The 22,973-nt window shown below is 46.7% G+C and overlaps 1 protein-coding gene across 2 annotated transcripts in view; it reads left to right on the top strand.

The window, feature by feature from the left end:
- Positions 1-21,185, top strand: part of SERTAD2 (SERTA domain containing 2) — a 21,621-nt gene extending 436 nt beyond the window's left edge. Inside the window, exons 1-2 of one of the 2 annotated variants that reach the window (XM_008635445.2) lie at positions 12-54; positions 15,669-21,185. In XM_008635445.2, coding sequence (XP_008633667.1) covers positions 15,673-16,617 — 945 coding nt within the window. In that variant the 5' untranslated portion in view covers positions 12-54; positions 15,669-15,672 and the 3' untranslated portion in view covers positions 16,618-21,185. Of the gene's footprint in view, positions 1-11; positions 55-15,668 lie in introns of those variants that run through there. The other variant, XM_008635443.2, reaches the window with a different exon arrangement.
- Positions 21,186-22,973: the final 1,788 nt, after the last annotated feature.

Here is a 22,973-nt window from a genome sequence, read left to right as displayed (position 1 = left end):
TTGTGCTCTCCGGAGCCGGGCTTCCTCCGACGCCAAGAAAGCCGCGCCACCCCGGTAAGTTCGCGTGTGCGCCGGGGAGCCCCTGGAGCCGGGGGCTGCAGCCTTGCTCCGTTCTCCCAGCAAGAGCGGGGGCTTCGGGGAACCCCGAAAAGTGCGTGCCGTAGTGCCGGGAGAGCTAAAAGGGCCTGGGGGAGACTTTCACTCCGCTGTAGCAAAGCTGACATATGGCTGGGCAGGAGCCGGCTGGCCCCGCTGCCAGGCCCTTTTCAGGGGTTGGTGTTAGGGCAGGGGATTAGCCTGTCTTCTCCCTGAGCAGTAGCGCGCATGGGTCTTCCTGGGGAGCGCCGCCGGCACGGAGAAACAGGCGTCTGGGGGGCTTTTGTGGGTAAGGTGGTTCATCTTTTGGAAGCGATGGCAAAAAATATATTTGTTAGGATTTTCTTCGGGGTGGATGAACGCTTGAAAAAAAATCCTTTTGCGGTGCCACTTTGATTTAGAGCGTTGGCTGCTTTACTCACATCAGGATCTGGAAAAATAAGTTCTTCTTAAGCATGAAAATAGGAGTACATTAACCTGCTGTCATTTCTTGCATTTTGTGAAGCACAGCTGGAAAACCCAGGGCCACTTTTGTTGGAAATCTATGGAGGGGTTTGTGTGCTGTCCAGTGGGCCCCTTGGTGGCTGATTTACAGCTGTGGGTCAGCTGCTGGTGTAAAATAAAGCGAATCTGCCCATTTTATCTCCATCCGGGGGGAGGCTGTCAGCTTCTTTACCCGAACTTCAGTGCAGCACGCCAGAGCTGTTGCGTGTGGCGGCGTGTGCTCTGACAGATCCAAGGCTCTCGGGAGCAGGAAAGTCCAGGCTTTTGCATCTGGTGCCTGGTGCAGTCATCAGGGTGACTCTGGCTGCTGTCAGTGGGTGCTGGATTTGGCCTCTGTAGAATGTACTATTGCTCAAACAACGGTGGGAGAGGGCTTGGCTGCCCCAAACACCAGTTTTTTGCTTGTGTCTCTCAAATGAGTAAACACTTGCTATGTGTGTGAGTTCAAACAATGCTTTCTACCTTTTTTATTCTGATAATTTTAGGCATGCACCTGCACAAATGAAGTTATGGACTTCTCACAGGGTACAAAATTGACAGAGGCACCTCAGTTTGCATCTAAGGGCACAGGAAGCTTTCACATTGTAAAACAAACTATAAAAATGTTTTCTTTAAAATGATTGCTCTAGAAATTAGCCAACTGATTTAGCAGGGTAAATTGAAAGTAGCCCTTTCTGGCTGAAGTTAAAATGCATGCATTTTTACATAATAGGATGGTATCTTTGGACTCTGATTTAACATAATGAGCCAGTGGTGGTGGTAGAGATAGGAGGAGGATTAGCAGTTTGTGCTGCTGGACAGGTATCCAAGAGCGTGTCCTTCGGAACACTTCCATTGTTCAGGCAAGTAGTGCAGCATCCAATGTAGCAGCTCTAGATATTCCTCCTCTCGTGACTGATCCTGCTTCCATTTAAGCTGGTAGCAGCAACCACCCACTCCTTTTCTGCAGGAACTGGATTGGACTGCTAACAAATGAAGCTAGACTTTGTGCATATTAAAACACTGCTTTGATTTTTGTGTCAAGCTGATTTCTTTTTCTCTGAAGCTGATTGAAAACAAACAAAAAGACACTTGATAGCCATAGGTCCTTCAGGTTTTGTCTGTAGATGAAGCAGTCTTAAAGAGCATTAAATACTTCTGTAGGTGCTGATTTATTAAGAGTTGTAATTGCGTTCCTTTATCCACCTGCACTTTTTAATGGGAAAGATGAAATAAAGAATTTCATAGTGGAAATAATAACGTAAATATAGCAAGTGCTCAAACTGTCTGCCTGAGAGGCATCAAGGACTTTGAGATAATGTCCTAATAGCAAGGAAACACTCAAATTTCATATTCAAAATTTATTTTTTTAGCTTCCATGAAGTACAGCAGATTTTATGCAATATCTAGTTTGAAGGATTTTGCCATCATTCACACAAGCTGCTTTTATTTTTTCAATAAATATTTAATTGAGAAAACATTTTTTTTTTAGGAACTCTGACTTTTTTCACACTGATGTAAAGCACTCCTGGCACAGTTCATCTCTGGCAGTGCTAACACTAGACAGGTGATCCAAAGTACTTGTGACTATTTTTGCTTTTATGTAACATCTTAAAGTGTAATCTGTCAAACAAGGAGAATGCAGTACTTTGAAAGTGCAAGTAGTCTTCTGGTGATCTACTTCTTATAAGGGCTGGGTAGCAAGAGAGACGCTTTTCTTTTAACTCAGCTTTATAGTGTAACTGGCTCACAAGGAGACAGCTCCAGTTGCAGTGGTTCCTTAACATGCACACGAATCAGTGCCAGAAACAGCAGCTTTCAGTTACCAAGTCCAAAGATCAGGAGTGTTTCAAAGGAGAGAGCAAGGTCCAGCTTCAATGTAAGCAGGTTGGCACTAAGCACAGATCTTTAGTCTTGATGAATCTTTTGCTAATTAATGGTTTGTGGAAGATGAAATTTGCCAATCCAAGCACAGTACTCATTTTCTTCAGGGGTATATAATTGCATGTTTTCTGCCACTTCTTCTGATTTCTAAACTTTCATCAGTCAGAGAAACTGCTGTCATGAAGAGGTGCCTGTTTTCTATAAATGGAGAGAGACTCTCGACATGCGTTAGTTCTTTAATTCTTTTATAAACAGAGTCAATTTTTGTGTTTGCTGTAGTGGAGGCTTCAGGTTTGTTCAGCATTACCAGTGCAAACACTATAACAAAAATAAGATAACAATGCTTGGCTGTTCAACACGAGTGGGGAGGGCAAGCCCCGTAAATGCTGTGCTCATGTTCCTCTTGGGTGTGCTGAAGTCAAGCCCAAACTGAGGTCCAAAGCAAATGTGTGGCTGGGAGACAGCAGAGGTTTAGAGGGAGAAACAGGCTTGTGTGTGTCACAGCAGGCTCCCTGCCCTCTGTCTCATGGCTGTGTGGGTATTAAACTGTGTGTCACTGTGCAGAACAGAAACTGCACTGCCACCACGTTTGCCTCACCGATGGCTCCCGGTGAACATGTCAGATGCTGGGTGTCATTGCCAAGTGGCCAGGAGGAGCTGTGAAGATGTGCTGGCTGGGACATTCCTCCGGCGCAAAGGGGATTTTCAGGGTGGGGAAGACCTGATTCGAGGGGCATTTCCAAGGGAGAGTTGGGGCAGCCTCCAGGGGCATTGGGTACAGCCTCATAGGTCTTCAGAAAAAGCTTTAAGCTGGGACTCGGAGCAGGAAGGCTTGAAAGGGCCAAAGAAACTGTCAGGTCACCAGAGAGCAAGTTTTTGGTTTTCCTGTGTCCCTTCTTTGAGGGTGGAGGCTCATCTAGCTCAGGTGAGACAGCAGTCACCACCACATCAGACACTGGATTGAGGGTACTGCAGCGAAATTAAAACCATGCTCAAAGTCCTGTGTTAGGCGAGGTCAGACCACTGTTCTTCAAATGAGGGGCCAGGTTTGGTACCCTCCTCAGCTTGGTACACAAAGTCAGAAGTGTTGCCATAGAATATCTGAAGTTCCCAACCTGTATAACACGATCAGTATTTTGAGTACCAGTGGTTTTAAAGACAAATTTCTCCTTAATATCACTCTGGAATTGAGTTTTAAGCAGCATTGAATGACATGAGTCTCAGTCTGTGTAGTTATTAGGAGCCAAAGCCTGTTTACTTTGCTTTCACACCAGTAAGGTGTATTGGATTTCATCTGACAGCTCGTTTCCAGTGAAGTCAGAATAAAAATTATATTCTTAATGTAGTAGGATACAGAGAGAAGAGTTCAAATGTGGGTTGTTTTCTTTTAATGTTATTTTGAAAACTGGGCAGTATATGGAAGTAGCAGAAAAAAGAAGTTCCCTTTTTCAAGGAACCCGGAATTGGTGGAAAGATCTAAACTTGCCCTAATACTTTCTCAGATGTAACAATTAAAACTGTTTTCTTGATCCCCCGTTTTCCAACCCATGCCAGAAACCCTTGTACTGTTTGAGCCACACTCACCTTTAATGGAAACGTGACAATTATTGTCTGTTTTCATACAGTTTCTTATAGTAGCCTGTAACATTAGTCTTAAAAAACCCCTCCTGTCATGCCAGGCAGGCAATAAGGTTGAGTGAACTGCGCTATAGCAAGAACCACCCATGACTGGAGGTAAACTATGCGGATATATGTTGGGGTGGAGGTTGAAAGGAGCGTGGAGGGCATATTTGAAGCAGACTGTGCAACTGCTATAGCAGGTCTGACTAGTTTGAGATGCCTAAAGGCAGCTTTGTCTTAACTTCAGGTAGCTGCAAAATGAAGTTTTAAATCCTAATTCAGAAATACATCATCATCATCTTCCGGTGCCTTCACAAACTTTACTTTTCGTGTGTTTTTACAGGCGCTCTTTCCCCCTTGGAAAAAAGCCTTTAGTAGGTACACATCCATGTGCATGCATATCATTTGCATATTTTTCAAATATACATTTCATCAAGCTGGGACACTAGCATTTGTGTGCAAATCACAGTGGTTTTTTTGAATGGTGGTAACATTTTGCTTTCTCACTGCTCTGTGGGCCTTGTGTGAGACAAGCCACTCTATTTCAGCACTTTTGGCATGGCCTGATTTGCTGCGGGTCAGGTCTCGTGCCTGCCCCGGCCCTGTGTCGGGGCAGTGCCTTGGGCTTTAGGAGCCTGCACTGCGGTCGCAGGGATTTTGACCGGGGTACTTCCATGCTGGCTGTGCCAGGGGTCCAATAACCTTCTTGGGTTAACCTGCTGGGATCTGGCTCCCCCTTACCCCCTCCTGCTCCATCTGCTTGGTGAAATTGGCTCTTCTAAACAACCCTTCCACTTTCCTTCCCTAACTAAAGTGTTCCACAAATAGCTTGTGAATGAATAGAAGAGAGAGAATATTTTCTCTGTGTGTGACACACAGTGTCAAGCTTCCTGTCACTGCTCTGCTTCCCCTTGCTGGCAGGGGAACACACGTGATGTATGTATGCTTGGACGAGGACTTTTCTTTTAGCTGTGGGGAAAATCAGTATAGTACTATCTTGGGTGAGGTGAATGGGTTGTGCCTGAATATGAAATGAAGTTTAGGACATTCCGTTTCCTGAGCTGTTCTCCTTCTGTATGTTCCACTCCCAATTTCCAAAGACATAGTTTGTGGTTAAGTTTCTTTGTTCTGTGTTGATTAACCTGTCCTAAACATGCTTCCAAATACAGATTTAATACACATGTTGTCAAAATATGCTGTTAAAAGGGTGTCTCCATCCAAGTTTAAATGACTTACTTGAAAATGTTTAAATTACTCCACATAGAGGTGACATGGGTCCCATGGTGGCTGTTTTAAAGAACATCGCTTTGGTGTAGTACTTTTTATTGTGAAATCAAGCAGGTGCCACAAAAAATGGAATCTCTTTTGTCTCTAACTCATAGCTATTACAGGTTGAGAATAGTTCAAGGCTGGCCAAAGTTCCCTTTAATCAGTTTTCAGAAGGGTCCTTTGTAGGACATGGAAACCATATGCTGTATTTCAACAAATGCAAGAGCTTTAGTACACTGGAAGGCCAGCAGTTATCATCTTGTCCAACATCATTTAATACCATCTTAGCAAACTTTCATGTCAAATTTTAGCTACCTTTATTTTATTTGTTTTGTTTTCACTGTTGGTGGAGAAATGTCCAACAACTTTTTCACCTCTTTAAGAGAAACTTGTAGGGTCAGTGGGTTCTTTTTCATAGAATATATTTGTTCGCAGGGTTATGTTTGTTTCATTTAAGCAAAAATGTTGAAAACAACTCATGTGCTGTTTAAGCTACTTTAAAATTGCCAGGGAAACACCTTTCTTTTCTCCTAACTCTCAGCAGCGTGAAACTGGTTAGCAAATAAAATCTGCAGGCCAGAAACTAAAATGACTTGTCATTGCTGGGATTTGTATGGTGCATTTGCAGTAGATATTTCTTCAGAGGTTTGTTTTTTTCCCTTTCTCCTCTTCTTCCCTCCTGCCATTCGCTGCTTTTCAGTTTGACTGTGATAATTTATTCAACACTGTTTTCAGAGCGATAACCTACTTTTTGGTAAACCATTCAGTTCTTTCAGTAGTGGGGTTTTTCCCCCCCCCCCCCATGTGTTTATTAAGGGTCCGTGACAAGGGGGAAAAACAAGGTATCTTTGGGGAAAAGATGCTATGATAGGATTCAAACAGAGTAGTTATACATAGGTGAGAAAAACTCTCTCCCTTATTATACACGAAGGGGTCTCGTCTCTTGTGGGTGCATGCACAGTTCTCATTAACCTTTGCAGGAATTATCCAGGTCCAGTGGAGATGGCTCTGCAGTGCTCAGTCCCTACGTACACAAAAATACCAGGCAGCCCGTGACACGTGCGTGCCAATAGAGATGTCTTGTACAATACCACACAACGTTGCCGTAATCCATTGTTCCATGCGCCAGTGCAGGGGAGGAGGGATGCACAGCCGGGCTGGCTATTTCATCATTCTCCCTCAGAGCCTGACCGGTAGCATCTTGTCATTACAGGCGTGTAATTTTAGCAGTGAAAAGGGAGTGTGTATTTCCCAGCCTGTGTCACTTTCTGGTAGCTGTTCTAGCTCTTTCAGATTGTTTTGAATTTCATTTACAAGTGAGGTGTCTCTTTTTAGACAGCACTTGCGCTGTGCTGGTGCCTGCTGGCTCTGCAGTGGGAAGGAATGGAAGGCGCAGTCTTGGCTGAATTGGGCCCTGGAGCAGTACACAGCCATCTTAATTGCTGCTGCTCCACCTCTTGAAGAGATGGCTCTGGTTCTCCCAGCATGGAGCTGTGTGCACTGGCTCCAGCGTGGCTCCCTGCCCACTGACATGGGAATTCATGGTATCGTGGTCCTGCCTGGGGGACCGGCATCTCCTGCTTCCATGCAAGGAAGCCTGGAGTGCTGCACTTGTGGGAAGAAACAGTGGTGTGGAGCAGGAAGAGCTTCTTGGCTGATCCCAGGGAGGCTTGTGTGTAGAAGTCCTCGCATATTTTTTGGGTGACAACAAGCAGAGTCTGCTGAATAATCACGTAGTAAAGTCAGAGGATCTGGCCTAGTGCTGTGCCTGGCAACAAGCAGAGTCTGCTGAATAATCACGTAGTAGTCAGAGGATCTGGCCTAGTGCTGTGCCTGCTTTGCTTTACTGCAGCTCTCATTTCCTGCTGCTGATGCCCAGGTGTGTAAAGCAGCTCCTAGTCCTTCAGCAGAGTGCTGAGCCCCTGTGTTCACAGCACGATAGAACTCGATTCACACTTGGCAGGCCTGGCTGCTTCCTTAACACTGCCACATGGAGACCCAAATTTCAAAATAGCCTCAGCCTGGCTCTTTTTGGTGGCTCTTTGAAGCACAGAGCCCAGCTAAGCTGAACACCGGGGAGGAGGCTCCTGGTGGTGGCTCGGGCACTGTTGTGAGTAGACAGTGTGTGTAGCCATTCTGGGGAAGGATGTAAAGGAGATTTGGCACAGAGCTGACCTGAGATGAGGGCAGCTTTGCCATCTTCTGGAAAATCTCTCTCCCCTCAGCAGGTAACCCTAACAGAGCATTTCCTGGTAGTGGAAGGGGGGATTCCTCCACCCTGATCTGGCTCAAAGCAGGTGGTTGGTAGTCAGCAGGGCAATGTCTGCACCAGGCCTGTGAAGGGCTGTGGCAGGGTTGGCAATTGTAGACAGTGTGACTCCTAAAGCTTCCAAGGACGAGACCGAAAAAGGGCAGGTTGGGGGCTTGTTTGCATCTTCTGGGCACTGTTTTATAAGGAAGCACATGGGAAGTCCTGTCTGAAGCAGAACATGTGAGAATTGACATTTTGGCTTTGATATCTTTGAGACAGAAATTAGTTCTGCTGGGGAATCCGAACCTGTTCTGTTTTTTTCCAGTAAAGACAACTGCCTTCCTGTATGTGAATATTGAATAAATGTTTCTTAACCCTGGTGTATTACCCAGGTATATCCTCCCTCTTGCTTCGTACTGAGAAGGAGTTGTCAGAGTTTTTCAGGGCTTTTGCTCTTGCCTTCAGCCTCACAGTGGTTTGCAGCGTGCCTTGCTGGCTTTCCATGCTCAGAACCTGTGCGGTCTTGTCCACCTTCTGGTTCTGCCAGGGCAGTCTTTAATGCTTGAACAATCTAACAAGTGCTCCTCTGATTTAAACTTGCATTAACTTCTGCTACCCTGATAGAATTCCTAATATTATAAACACCCTTAATAACATGGCTATAATCTAGAAAACCTGCTGTCCTTTTTCCAAACAATTACTTAATGAGGCAGTAATTTATTCTAAGCTATATTTATTGGAGCCCATTCCAGCTTTATCAGACGTACTCTGGATGTGTGCAGTTAGTCAAAAACATTAAAACTGCTCCACTTCTTCCAGGGGAACATGTTACATTTAGCAAACTGACAGCATTAGAAACTGTTTCCAATTTAATAGAAGCATATGTTTCCTGCAAGGCTTAACACACTGCAGAGTCAGAGATTGCCTTAGACTGCGGCTTTGCCTTTTTTTAGCGTGGTGAAAAGGAGCTGGAAACGGGAGGCAGAAGTGGAGTTTGTGTTTTTGGTTGTTTTGCAGAGATCCTTCTAGCAGGGCTTCGGCGGGCTGCAAGTTTAAGAAACTCTCAAGAAAGTGGTGTGGGCGGTGCACGCAGAGCTCTCGCTCCAAATGCAGTTTCTGATCATGAACAAACAGCAAGAGCTTGCTTTGCCCTCTGGGCCTCAAATAGTACAGTATGCAACAAGGGAGAGCAGGCAAGGCACGAGGATGGAAACAGTAGGATCAGATTACAGTTTCAAAATATCACTGGAACACGTTGGCTGGCGTTACACTATTGACTGGCTTTATAATTGCATTGCTTATTTGCTAGGGAAGGCTTCACCTTACTTTCTGATTAACATGGACACTCCTTCGGGGACCTGGGGACTCCAGGCTCTGAGTCTCAAAGGCAAACCCCCGTGGGAGCTGCACGACTCAAGATGCTTCTCAAATGAGAGTCTGAGCTTCCTCTGTTGTCTCCTGTTTGCCAGAGGTTTCCTTGCACAGTCCCTAACTAAGTTCTACTTAGATTAGCCTCTGAGAGTCACCCACTATGGTTTTCCTTCTTATTTTGATTTTAACTGGAGAGCAGAAAAGACCCCTGTCACTCAGCCTGCTAGCTGCTCTTCACTCAGTCTTCACTCTGTGTGAAGTGCCTAAAGCAGGGGGCTAAGGCTGTGTTTCTTTAGAGAGAGAGAAGCTGTCTTTCTTGCTAAATGCAGGCATGGGGTGCTGAGGAGCTTTACTTGCTTCTCTGTTTCTTCTGGAAGAGCTGAGGTTTACCCATCCACCACAGGAGATGGGAAGAGTTAGGTCCCTGTAAAATATGTGTGAGAAGTACCTGCCACTTACAGTTACTGCTGGCACTGGCAGCCTTGCAGTGAAGACTTGCAAACATAAAAATAATCCCCATACTCTCTGGAAGCACAGAGCTACCCAGGAGGCCAATTTTTTTATATGCTCCAAAGGAGAGTTTTGTAAGTGCTTATTAAACCTCACTCAGTTAAAAAAAAAAAAATAAAAAAGAGCAGCCAGAATTAATGTAAAATGTGTCAGGGAAAACAAGCCTTGTAAATGCAGATTGTCTGAGCACTGGTTCTGAAGAGGACAGAAACCCCTGCACAGCTCCATTCCCTCTTACCTCTCTTCGGGGTTTGTGGGATTTGTTTCCTAACTCACATATGACATGAGACACAATTCTTACCAGGCAGCATTGTCAGGAGTCCTCTTCAGCCAGGCAACATGGATGCAGTACATTCCAACAAGTAAAAAGTGCATCAGATCCCGAGAAAGCAGCCTTGTGGAAAAAAAAAAAAGAACACTCCCCCCACCCCTCCCGACTGCTCGGTGCACACCCTGCAGGCAGCTGCAGCACAGGGAGCGTGGCCGTGCAGCTCTGCATGGAACAGGCTGTCCCTGCTCCCGGGGATGCTGCCATGCCAGGCTTTAAACACTCCGGTGTCAGTAGATTAAATCCCCAAGGAGGGGTGATTTCCAGCGAGCTGTGGCCGCCACCTCTGAAAGTCCATGCTGCTTATTTGCTCCAGTCCTGGAGTTAAACCTCGACACCTGGGCTGGTTGGCTTTCCCCCTTGTTTTGAGCGAGGCTGGGAGAAGCTGCCAGGTTTATACTGGCTTTCCCCGCTGCTTTTCCTTTGTAACTTTGAATGGGAGGAGGGTGCCAGTGCTCTCAGATGTCTGTGCTCCCACCTGCTGGGGCAGGTTTGCTCTGCTTTGCCAGGATCCTGCAGGCCAAGGAGCATCGTTCTGTGGTGAGTGAGCCATGGTCGTGCCCCAAGGGGTCTTCTGCAGATGTGTCCACTCTCTCTCTCTCTGCTGTGGCCTTGGGGATGGGGAAACAGGGACAGGGAGAGAGAGGTTTACTGGTTTGCCTCCCTAGGTCTAGGAGACAGATACTTTGAAGTTGTGGAGACTGGTTACAAGTTCTGGTGGTCCTTCAGCACTGCAGCAGCACTGCAATAGCTCACAGCAGCTCAACCTGCCTCTGCTACCTCAGAGGATCTGGCCCTTGTCTTGCCAGTTGAACCCAGTTGGCATAAAAGGCCTTTTTATTTTGGTCCTGCAGCTATCTGTGCCAAATCCTGATTCTGCTGAAGTCAGTAACAAAACATCCATTGACTACCATTGGGCCAGGACACAACCAATGGAACCCTCAAGGATGAGGAGTGAAGGATGGAGGAGAGGAAAATTATATTTCATGTGCCAGAAGTGACAGAGAAAGCACTTGCATAATTCACTGGTTAGGTTCTCTGAGAAATCCTGGTGAGGTTCACTTACATCTGAGGTTTGTAAAACTTTGGGGAGTGAAGTGTACAAATTCAGTGCTCTTTTTGCACTTTGAGGGGCTCTTATGGGGAGCCTTTGTGTGGTGGGGTTTTGCTGGGTTCTTTCATGCACACGTGTGAAGTACTGTTTTATTCTAATTTTCCCAAGTTGCCTTTTTCTTTCTCTCGCCTTTTTTACCCTACCTGTGGTTTTAATTACCTAATATTTCAGAAAGTAACTGGTCCTGCTTTAAACTCCTCTTCTCACACAATCTCCTGTGGTTCACACCTGTGTTTCAGTTTTCGGCTGTGTAGAGAGGAATGGTTGCCTGTGGACTCGGGGATTTGATGCTTTTACCTTTTTGAGCAACACGGTGTTTGTTCTAAAAGTAACCTCACCCTAATAAGCTGTTCATCCTCTAGACTGACTGAGGGGGTGGTATAAATCTGTGAGTGGAAATGTCACTTCTTAAAAATCCTTTTCTGCTGTTCCTCTTGGGGTTCAGTTCCTCCTTCTTTTTTTTCCTTCCTGTCTGTCTCGATGAGCCGGGAGGGGCCTAGTGGATTGTAGAATTGATTTCCAAGATGAGCCCTCGGTCTTGAGGATATTTTAAACTTAACTGTTAAAAGTCTTTGGGAATTAAAATTAAAGATTATTTTTATTATTGGGTGGGCAAAATCACTTTTCCTCTCTGTTTTTACGTATCTGGTGCTTTTCTCTGCCAAAGTGCCGATTATTAAAGACTTCAGAAATAGTCCAGCGGTGTTGAAGTGTCCAAAGCGCAATCAATAAACACAGTGCTCCTCTCACAATGTGCACATACCTCTGTCCTCCAGAGAGCAAAGGATTCGTCACTAAGTGGGCTCAGAGACACAGGCATTGCACAAGCTCTTCTGTGTTTAATCGATGAGGGTTCACTCTGGAGAACCATCCGCTCCAGGCTGATTATCTCTTCTACTGAGCCCCAACTGCATTTTTTTTCCAGCTCTGTCTGAAGAGCATGAAGAGCCAATAAAAGGAAGCTAAATGACACACAAATGAGGAAAAAAATATACTACTTTTGTTTTTCAATTAAGAAAAGACAACTCCCAAACAATGCTAGGGTTTCTCTGGCGCTGAGGCGCGTGCAATCACCCTAAATGGGCAAAAAAGCAAGTTGAATCTTTCTCAGCAACAGTGGTTTAGCTTTTGGTTCTGGGTCTTCCAGAGCTGGAGCCAACTGGTAGATAATATTGGGGAAGATCTCCAAGTAACTCCCCCCACCCCAATCCCCAGATAAATGCAGCTTTTCCATTGTCTTTCTTCAGCTTTCTGGTTTCACATACCTAAGAAACATTGAAAACTCACTTGCAGACCAAAACCCTGCAACACCCTTTATTACAACAACAACAGCAGCAACAAAACGACGTCCAGTCTCAACTCTTGACACCCGGCCTCAAAATTACGTTTAGCAAAGAGGTGAAAATGCAGCAGAAATACAACTGGCTGAGGTTGCTGCTCAGCCAAAATAGATGCGTGAAAGACCCTCCATGAACATGACCGTTTCTCTCTGCCTGTCCAGTGCAGCATTTGGGTGGGTGGGTGTTGTCTGGCTGCCCCTGTCACAGCTCTATGACTTGGTTGGACAGCTCTCTTTTGACACCTGGAATGGTGCAGGTTTATCTCATTTTGTACTGCTTTGGTCAAACTGATCTTTTAAGTTTGGTATTTTCACTTTCCCAGCAGGAGCTTTGCTTGGAAAGGTTAGGAAGAAAGTTTTTGAGATGAACAGAACTGATTCAGATCAAGTGCTGGTATTGTACAGTGTCCTTTTTTTAAATGTTATTCAGTATCTTAAGACGTACAACACTGATCTCTTTAAAGCTGGCATGAAACTGGTTGATTGAAGGAGGGAATAGATGACTTGAACTGTAAAGAACAAGCAGGCAACATTGTCTTAAGCTTTGGTGGTCAGAAACTATGAAATTCCTTTATGGAGAACCAGAGAAAGACTTGCAAGCCCCCAAGCATGTCTGGTTTTACCAACTCTATGAGTTGGTCTAAAAAGGTATCACCTCCTTGCTTCACTTGCATGAGTAAAGTGATTTATGGAAACTGGAGGAAAACATTCTTTATGATTCCCATTTGCATGCCAGAGGAGAAGGGAATAAAATAAAACTTTATAAAGCTGAGAGTCTAGCGGTGCTCGTTTGAGCCTCCTCCCTGGTGGAATATAACCCCCATGCTTAGGCTGACATCCTGCTTTGGTGCTTTAGGGGTTAAACCCTCTTCAGAGAGTGTGAGTGAGGAAAAAGGAAACTGAAAGTTGTGCTGAAAAGCTAGTAGGTGAGACTGGGAGTTGCCTGATCTATTTTATCTTTTAAAAGGGTAAGCTCTGAATCAAGCTACATGAAGATGGAGTGAGATGCGAAAGCTTGACAGTCACATATACAGGAAACCTTGAATCATCTCTGAGCTTCCTGGAAAATGACGTAGTGAGGTTATTGTAGTATTTACTTAGTGATGATCCCATAGTTCTTACTGATCAGCTTGAAAAATGTGCTCGCTACCAGCACCTCAATCTTGGGTGGAAATGGACTCGATTGGGTTTGTTCGAAATGCTTGGCAGCATCACCTGGCAATAATGAATAACTGAGCACAGGGAATGGAGCCTGGGCTGTTTTTTTTATCATGGGGGAAAAGGTTTGCTTTGTGCAGTGAATGTTTTTATACATTCCTGGCAGAGGCTGACAAACTTCAAACTCTTCTAGTCCCCAAGCCATTTAAAAATGTCTTCTTTAAATAGAGCATTGTGGAAGGAGCCACTGGTATGTCTTTAGGACAGTCTGTCTTTTTTCAGGGGGAGGAGATAGCAGGAAGGGATGGAAGACTGCTAAGTCTCCTCCTAACCCCTCGCTGCTTTAAAAACATGCTGGAATTGGGCAGGGTTTTTAGTTCTTGCTAGCCCGATCCTCCCTTTCTTGCTCTTATCTGTCTGAAGTGAAAGGAAATGTGTCTACCATGAACACTGGAACAGCAAAGCCCCCCTGCTCGCACCCCAAACCCATGTGCACAGCTCAGGAGTAGTCCATGGAAGTGACACTAGGGAGCAGAGAAAAACCAGACTGCAGCAGCAGTGCTAAATTTCAGAGGTCTTGTTCACCCAAGATTCCAGGCGCGGGAATCGCTGGTAGCTGGCCAAGGAGCTTGGATGGCAGCCTACCTGTTCCTCAGCTCTGCTTAGCCTGCTCCCTCCCCCCGCCTTTCTTTTTTTAATTGCATAATATGCTAGAAAATTATCTGGATTTGGGACTTACTTTTAACCAGAAGTGGCTCACTTCATCCAATCTGGTTTTGGATTTACCACGCAGCAAATGCTTTCTGAAGCTCTTCTAGCACTGAAACCCTGACTTTTTTTGCCCCCTCTTCTGCTTTCCAAGGGGCTCTTTGCTCTTAAATGTTTGTCGGTCGTGTTTTGGGGATGTTTAACTACGTTGTCTGTCTGCAGAACTGGTGTGCAACCATCAGACTGTGTTAGACCTGCCTAGTGCAGTCATTTTGCAGGCACTAATCCCACTGGGAAGATTGGGAATTGTACTTAAATAAGGAAGGCAGATTTTGTCTCCCACATGATAGCTGCATAATATGAGAAGGGTCAGGTCTGGGGTAAAAATCTGTACAGCTGTTGCAACTTCTTTCTGGATAGCCGTGGCTAGAAAGCCTCTTCCACCTTTTTTTTTTTTTTTCCTTTAAACAAGGAAGAATTCTTCATGCCAGAAGAATTTGTTAAACAGAGGGAGGGATGCAGGAATGAACAGGGAGTTGCTTGTGATGCTATTAAAAGAGTGAGTGGGTTAGAGCTCCAGCACCTCACCACTCTACCTGGGAAAATGAGAGAGCATAACGTTAGGTCATGCTACTGTCACAGCACAGCGATTCCTTCATTCCTCTGCATTTGGGGGGATCTTTGTGTCACAAAAATAATGGTGACAAAATGAAGTTGGGACTGTGCTGTGTAGAGGAGCATTTCCAGGCGCTCTGAAACATCCTGGAAGAGATGTTTCACTGGGCACTGGGGATTGAACTGCCCTACTTAATCTTAGCTCAGAAATTATCTATAATGCAGGGCAAGTTTGGTAAAATCCCCTTTGTTTCCTTCAAAATCTGCCCTCTGACCAGCAGCAGAGTGTAGTGCAGAGAGTGGTCTTGGGGATTAGACTAAAAGACTTGACAGATCTTCTTCATGTGTAATTTATCTAATTCTGAGTGTAATAATTGCATTTCCTGCTCTGGTAGTTCAGCCCTTAGGCAATCACTAAATAAACCTGTATATGTATATCCTGGTGTACCAAAGTGCTGGATCTCCCAACCTCACTGGGGCAGTTTCTCTCAACACACAATTGCTTGAGCCTTGCTTCCCTTCCCCTGTGAACACACTTCTGAATAGAAGAGGAAATTCATTCTGAGAACCTTGGTGCTTTACATTTGTATTCCCAGGCATAGCACTGCCTCAGTCAGGGAATGTAAGGAAATGTTCAGTACAGTGCCTGTGGCTTGTGCACCTATGGACAGGTGTTTGCTTAACGTAAAGAAGAGGAAATCTGCTGCCAAGCACGCAAGATCTCGAGTATTATAGATGCTGTTTGAATTCCTGCTTGGAATTTACCAGCACAGCCATGCCTAAACACGGATGGACCAGAGCCCTGGTATTAAGGTGGCTGCTGCTTGCTCATCCGGCTGCTGTGGGCCAAGACCGAGTTATTGATGGGGACAGATGTGCACTTGCTTTACTGTCTTCATCAGTCTCCTCTCTTCCCTTGCAGATATATGTTGGGGAAAGGAGGAAAGCGGAAGTTTGACGAGCATGAAGATGGGTTGGAAGGCAAAGTGGTGTCTCCCACTGACGGTCCCTCTAAGGTGTCTTACACCTTACAGCGTCAGACTATCTTCAACATTTCCCTTATGAAACTTTATAACCACAGGCCATTAACCGAGCCAAGCTTGCAAAAGACAGTTTTAATTAACAACATGTTGAGGCGAATCCAGGAAGAACTCAAACAAGAAGGCAGCTTGAGGCCCATGTTTGTGGCCGCTTCGCAGCCTGCCGACCCTCTCAGCGACAACTTCCGCGAGGCGCAGCCGGCGTTCAGCCACCTGGCCTCGCCGCCCCTGCTCCCCGCCGACTTCGTAAGCACTATGCCCCTGGAGTCCTGCCTCACCCCAGCCTCTTTGCTCGAGGACGACACTTTTTGCACTTCCCCGGCTGTCCAGCACGATGGTCCGACGAAGCCACCACCTCCTGCTCTCCAACCAGTAAAGGACAGCTTCTCCTCAGCCTTGGACGAAATCGAGGAGCTTTGTCCAGCACCTACCTCCACAGAGGCAGTAGCAGCCGAATCAGCAGCCGACGACTCTAAAGCCCAGCCCAGCGAGTCCAACATTCACAAGCCCGAGGGCCTCCCGGAGAGCAGAACGGCTGAATCCAAACTCATGGACCCCCTGCCTGGCAACTTTGAGATAACAGCTTCCACAGGTTTCCTCACAGACTTGACCCTGGATGACATTCTGTTCGCTGACATTGATACGTCCATGTATGATTTTGACCCCTGCACGTCTGCCACAGGGGCTGCCTCAAAAATGGCTCCTGTCTCAGCAGATGAGCTCCTAAAAACTCTTGCTCCGTACAGCAGTCAACCAGTAACTCCAAATCAGCCTTTCAAAATGGATCTCACAGAACTGGATCACATCATGGAGGTGCTTGTTGGGTCTTAAAATAGTAGAAAATATAGCAACTTTTTTTTCTGTTAGGTTTTTTTTTGGTTTTTTTTTTTTTTTTTTTAATTTTAAGTACCAGTATATACACTTGGTAGTATTTCCATAGTCCCTCCCAGCCCCGATTCACAGCACTGTGCATGCATCCTTGCTTGCCTTTTTTGAAAAGAAAAGGATCACACTAGTTTTTGCTTCGAGCAGAGTTGGAGTGCCTTCATCCATGTATGACCACTTCTAATGTATTTTTTTTAAAGTGGTTCCTCAAGGAAGACCGAATATCCTGGTATAGGAAAGAATATGTATTGTAGACAGTGTTATTTTATTACAAAAAAAAAAAAAAAAAAAAAAAAGAAAAAAAAGGAAAAAAAAAAAGGTAAAAGCTAAGCACAAGGATTATGTTGGGGAAAGCTGTAAATTGCATGTGCATACTTGTCTATTTTTTCTATAAGTTTTATTGCAAGAGGTAAAAAATTTTATTATTTAGATAATCTCAATACCATTTTAGCCCTGTATAGGTTGACTTTAGCAATTCAGCCTTTTGGAGGCATTAACCTGCTCCTCTTTAAGTGTTGCATTTACATGGCTGTTTAGAAACTGCTGCCCAAATTTATTTTATATTTTTGTACAGATTCTGCAGTTTATGATATTGTTTTTTCTAAAAACAAATGCTGTTTATACACACAAAAAAATAGCTATTTTGATAGGATTTGCTCACATAGTTCCTGCATAATTCAGATGTACAAGAACCACTTGTACTTTTATACAGAGTTGTAATGTTTTATATGTGTATGGTGCAAAGAGAAAATTGGATCAAATAAGCCTGCAGTCGGTTTCCCTGAATGCAAACAAAAAAAAAAGTGCTTTAAGAAAGGGCTGGGAGCTGCTTCTGTCGGAGTTTCACAAGTGTTTGCTCCCTGCTGTACCCACTGCGCACTACTGTGATTCCTGAAACTTAGAGCCATGTCCTTTTCCAACACGTATGTGAAGCAGTTGGCAGGAAACAGTTGTGGAACTTCCCCCCCAGAGGTCCTGAGCGCTGCTGTGGCCGCAGCTCCCACCCCAGGGCCGGGTGCTGTCCCCAGGCCCGCATCCCGCCTGACGTGGAGCCTTAACCCGGCGGAGATCGGCACCTCCTCACCCGGAGCTCCTGGGAATGGTGTGAGGGGGAGCGACTGTGCCCAGAGCCCACCGAGAGCCTCCCGTGGCACCTCCCTGACTGACGGGCGCGGGCAGAGAGTGGGGCTGGGAGCGTCCGCTCGCCCTTTCTTGGAGCATTTCTCCTTCCCTCTCCCACCTCACTGTGCTAAGTGCTGAAAAAGGCAACTTCAGTATTACTGCAGTGAAGCTCATCTCGTACCTGCACTGGATGGACTCGCTTTAATATCCATTGCTGTCGAAACTGGAGCCAGTCGTGTGACATCACTTGGCATCTCGTATAGAGTTGGGTTCTTGTATCAACTGTGTTACCTGCTTTACACTTTATAGACCCGTTTTACAAGGAGTATACAGACACAGCTTTCTATGCATGGTCCCCTCCCCCATGACACCTGAGAAGTCTTCTTACTGCACCAATAGCTTTTTTTTTTTCCTAAGTTCATTGTGGTGTACATTTAATTTAAAAAGAAAAAAATGTTTGCAATGTATCATGCCTATTGCTGAAGTTGCTGTGGCATTTTAGTTTTCCAATGGTACTTTAGTTGTCGAGTGCCGGTTACAACCTATATTGTTGACATGCCTATGGCTTCTTTAGGAATAACTTTTATATTTATTTAAGAAATTTTAAATTATGTTTTATGTCATTTGGCAATATTCAGTCAGTTCTGCTCCCTTCTTGTCATGGATGAAATTGGGTCTTGCCTGCCTTTTAAGGAGGCAGCTTTTTATAAATTGGCACTTTAAAACAGGCCATATATATTTATTAGTATATAGATAGATGTAACATAGATATGCACACAGACACAGGATGAGAGCAAATACATTTTTGCAATGAAGGAACTCCTAATCGAAATGAAATGCATCATGTACAGCTGCGAAAGGCGCTTCTGGCTCCCAATTCATCTGCCAGGGAGAGACAGGGCTGGAGGAGGAGGGAAGCACTGGCCCAGGGGGGTGGGTTTGCTTTCCTCTTTTTCCCAAGCTGTGAAGCACTGGGATGCTGATGGATTTGCAGTCATTACACAGACTAAAGAGAAAGGAAGTTATTGCTTCAAACAGAAAACTATTGACCAAGTGTAGCTTTAGGGACCAGGGAAAGGGAGGGTGGGGAGGAGGGGGCAGGTCCAGCTCCCACCCAGCCCTTGTTCCACAGCAATCCTCGGCCCTTGCAGGAGAACCCACAGCCCTGCCTGACCCTGCACCTCGAGCACCTGGGAACACATCCTGCACAAACCTGTAACAGCATCAGGCTCACACGGGAACGTGGTAGGCACTTGCCCCTTACCATGGTCAAAAACTGATTTGCAGGACACTGGAGCTGCCTGTTTTTTGGGATTACTTATGTAATTACACAAATACCACCTGCTAGGCAAAAGCTCCCATCAGTGCCCTTTTCAGAGACCGGTGCTGTTAAGTGGGGTCAGTTGAAGCTTTTGTATCCAGAGAGCAGGAGCCAAGCTCTAAATCCACTTTGCCACTTGGGTGGTGTCCGTGGCTCCTTGGTGCTGAAGTGCATGTCCTGTGGCAGAATCCTTACAGGAATCCCATAGGACAAAACCATATTTGACTTATGGGACTCAGCAGAAGGTTGGGAAGGCTGGTGTCAGAAGGGCTGAGCTGTGGCTTTCCCCCTGCACAGTCACTGACTGTCTCTAGCTGGGCCTGTGCTGTGGTCCCAACAGCAGCCATGCATGGAATTTCTCTGAGACCTACACCAGGGATCGAGATTTGACATTAACGTGCAATGAAGTGACAAGATGGGAGCAGAATAAGAGAGCTTTGGATTTGAAGTGATTTTTTTTTTCATAAATTATTTATTCTTTTTTTTTTTTCTTCTGTAAATATATTTATTTTATTGTGAAGCTAACAACATCTGGATTGTAACATGTACAGAATGTATGGTAGGAATGTATCCTCTTGTAGGAATGTAAATCTGTATGAAAAAGGGTATGGGAGCCAGATTCAGAAAGAATGAATTGAGTTCCAGTCAGGATATGCATGGATCACAGGATTATTTTTTACCTACACTCTTTTTCTAATATGGGTCTGGTTTTTTAAAATATGCAAAAAAAGGTATGGAGGAGGGACAGGTTTATGTTCAAAATTAGTCCTAATCAGGCTCCTATCCCCACTGGCTTCTTGGCACGCTACTGGAATCTGCCATCGAAGGCAGGAGCAAATGCGATCATCTCCATCAAGCTGGCCTGGGAAAGGTTTAGAAAAGATTATTTTTTTCCTTGTTTTTAAACACCCATGGGAGGCCCAGCAGAAACCCCTGGGGCTGGATGCCCATAGAAGGGGGCAGGATGTTCCCTCCGGCCCCAGGAGCTGTGCCAGAGCTGACACCACGTCCCTGCGCGGCGGTAGGGCTGGGCACAAGCTCCCGACCGCCCCGTGCAGCCCAAGCCCCCGGCTCTGTGTCCGAGCAGTCAGTCCTGGGCTCCACAGTCCCTCCGGAGTCCAGCGGGACCCCACAGCCCTGGGAGCGAAGGGAGGGGAACGTCCCTCAAAAGAGAGCGGCGTGGCAGCGCCGTCTGGCCGGGCACCCATCGGGCACCGCCTGCAGCCAGCTGGGACAGCGACACAGCGAGGCACCGTCCGAAGCCATCACTGTCGGGAGAAACTCGGACCTTGTGCAAGGTAATTCGGTTTTTCCTCAATGCTGTGTGGCAAGAGTCTGGGTTGTTTAAAACTGATAATTTTGAATCCAAAGTTTACACTTTATTAAATTGAGTAAATCGCAATGGGTCCTGTCTGACAAATGGTTTAATTCATTCTGGCATGTTTTGAACTTTTTGTTCTTGTTACAGGGTTTCTTTTGCTTTGGTTTTGTTCTTTTTTTTTCTGCCCCCACACCCAACCCCTCCCAGTCAGGTTTCGGTATCCTGCTTCTGTGCAAGTTGCTTTCAATATTCTATTAATGAGACTGAACATTTTAAAATAAATTAGTTCTTTTTTAAGCACTTTTTTCTTTTTCTGAAAATAAGCCTAATGCAAGTTCTGGAACCTCTTTAAAAACACAAGTTGCAGATAAAATCCCAACCTCAACTCCTATCTAGTTCTGAACGTATTCCATACTAGTGCCTGCAAAGGCCAAGATTCTGGAAAAGGTGTAAATAGTGTGACATGTTCAGTGCATGGTTGTTTGAACAGGGCTTGTTATTGTCAAAAAAAAAAAAAAAAAAAAAGAGAAAAAAAAAGAAAAAAAAAGAAAAAAGGCTGTATTTCCCCTTCCCCTCCCACAGACCTTAGAGCTGTGCCTTTTCTATGCAATATTACAGACATCTGAAACCAGATTACTGTATTCATATGTAGGTATGGGCTGTAATCAAAAAACAATTGGACAAATGTACATGGAAATGAGCAGTCTTACTTTTGTAGTTTTATATTATACAATAAACAATTAAAATAAATTCTGGCTTTGTTCTTTCCCTTCACGAAGGAGGGCAGTCGGGGAAAAACGACCCCATGAGGGCTGCAGGAGGGGGTGTGGTTCGCTCGCGGGAGGTGGCAAGGGACAGGGGAGGGACAGCCCGGTCTGACCCCAGTCCACCTGACAGAACAAGAGAAACCTCGCCTTGTGCGAGGCGTGTTCCTGCTGTGAGGCTTTTGTCCTCCCCAGCACAGAGAGGTGCCCGCGGTGGCCGTTCCTGGGCTGCGTGTGCCGAGGGATGTTCGGCTCTGCTCTGAGGGAGCTGCAGCTCTGAGCCGGCTGTGAGCGGCTTCCCAGGGAGCAGCCGGGCTGGCCCGGAGCGGGACCTGCCCGCTTCTAATACACGGAATGCGCTGTCCTTCGGGGCATTAAATCCCAGCAAGAAACACCTGATACCTTAATCCACCGTTTCATTTATCAGTGCCCTCTTCCCCTCCCCACTCCTCCAGGTGCCTGGTGTTTGCTTTCAGGGCCAGCCAGGAGGGAGATCTCGGCCCTGCCTTTAGCTGGAGCCCTTTGTGGCCGTGCCTGTCAGCCCCGGAGCGCCCCGGGCTGGCCCCGGCTGCGCTGCTCAGCACATGAGTCACCCCCGCGCACGCCTCGCCCGGCCTCCCACACCCACAGGGGCACGACTGCTCCATTTTGGATTCCCAGCTCACCAAGAGCCAGAGGGAGAAGCAGCAAGTTGTCCCCGTCCCGACGTGCCGCACGCAGCATCCCGGCCGCAGGGAGCGGGCTCGTGTTACGGCGCAGCGCCCGCGGGCCCTGCACCAGCTGCCGCCCGGGGACAAATGGCTGCGGGGACACGGGGCGCGAGAAACGCAAAGAAAGGAGAAGTGGGAGAATTGAAGCCGGCCTGGGGATTGAATTTCTGTCTGCTCAGCAGGCGCTGCGCTCGCAGGGGTGAAGCGCAGCCGGGGCTACGGCGCGAACCCTTCCCCGGGGGCTCGGCTCCCACCCAGGCCCCGCGGCCCCGACGGGATCAGCTCCCGTACGGACATGGCCAGGTGCTGGTGCACTGACCCGAGGCAGGGCCGGCCGAGATGCCGCTGTTGCACTCCCGAAGCTGCCTCGGTCTTGTTGCCACCTACCTTTCAAGAGCTTATTTCCTCAGTTGTGCCTTGTCAGTGAGAGCTGCTGCCTCCAGCGCAGAACACAGGGCCTTGCACAGAGCGCAGCTTTCCCCCCTCCTGAGGTGAACAGCTTCCCACCCACTCCAACCCTCCACCTTTCCACCTCAGCGAGGGCAAACCATTGCTCTGGGCTTTTAGGATGGGGTACCCCTGCGGGGAGCTGCATCTCCCTGCAGTGTGTGCCCCGACCAGAGGGCAGCTCCAGGCATCTGTGCACAAGCAGCCCTTGCTCTGAGCCCGCTGAGCAGGGAGCAGGAGGAAGCAGGAAGCAGGCTGGACTTCGGCGCAGGCTGGATGAGTTCAAGTCCGAGGTATCTCACGCCAACACCACACCGGGGGAGTGAGGCATGTACCTTGTCTCTCGACATGACAGGACTCTGGGGTACCTTGGGGACGGAAGGACAGTCCCTCCCTCCCTCCCTCGGGTGGTGCCACTGTGCCCCAGGAGTGGGGTTTCCAGACTGAGGAGGCACCACAGCACTGGGTAGTGGCTCCTTTACAGCTGCAATGGCCCAGGTCTGCATTCAGCTCTACAGCTGCTCCATTATCACCACGAGTCAGGGCAGCAACTCCATGGCAAGTAAGAGCCACACTAAGCTCCTCTCGGGGCCCAAGGAACTGGAAGATGAGGGAGC

Source organism: Corvus brachyrhynchos, unplaced genomic scaffold, assembly GCF_000691975.1.
Source record: "Corvus brachyrhynchos isolate BGI_N302 unplaced genomic scaffold, ASM69197v1 scaffold416, whole genome shotgun sequence".
In the NCBI taxonomy this organism is placed as follows: domain Eukaryota; kingdom Metazoa; phylum Chordata; class Aves; order Passeriformes; family Corvidae; genus Corvus; species Corvus brachyrhynchos.
Note: the sequence above shows the minus strand (reverse complement) of the source record. Positions and strands in the feature narration are given on the sequence as shown.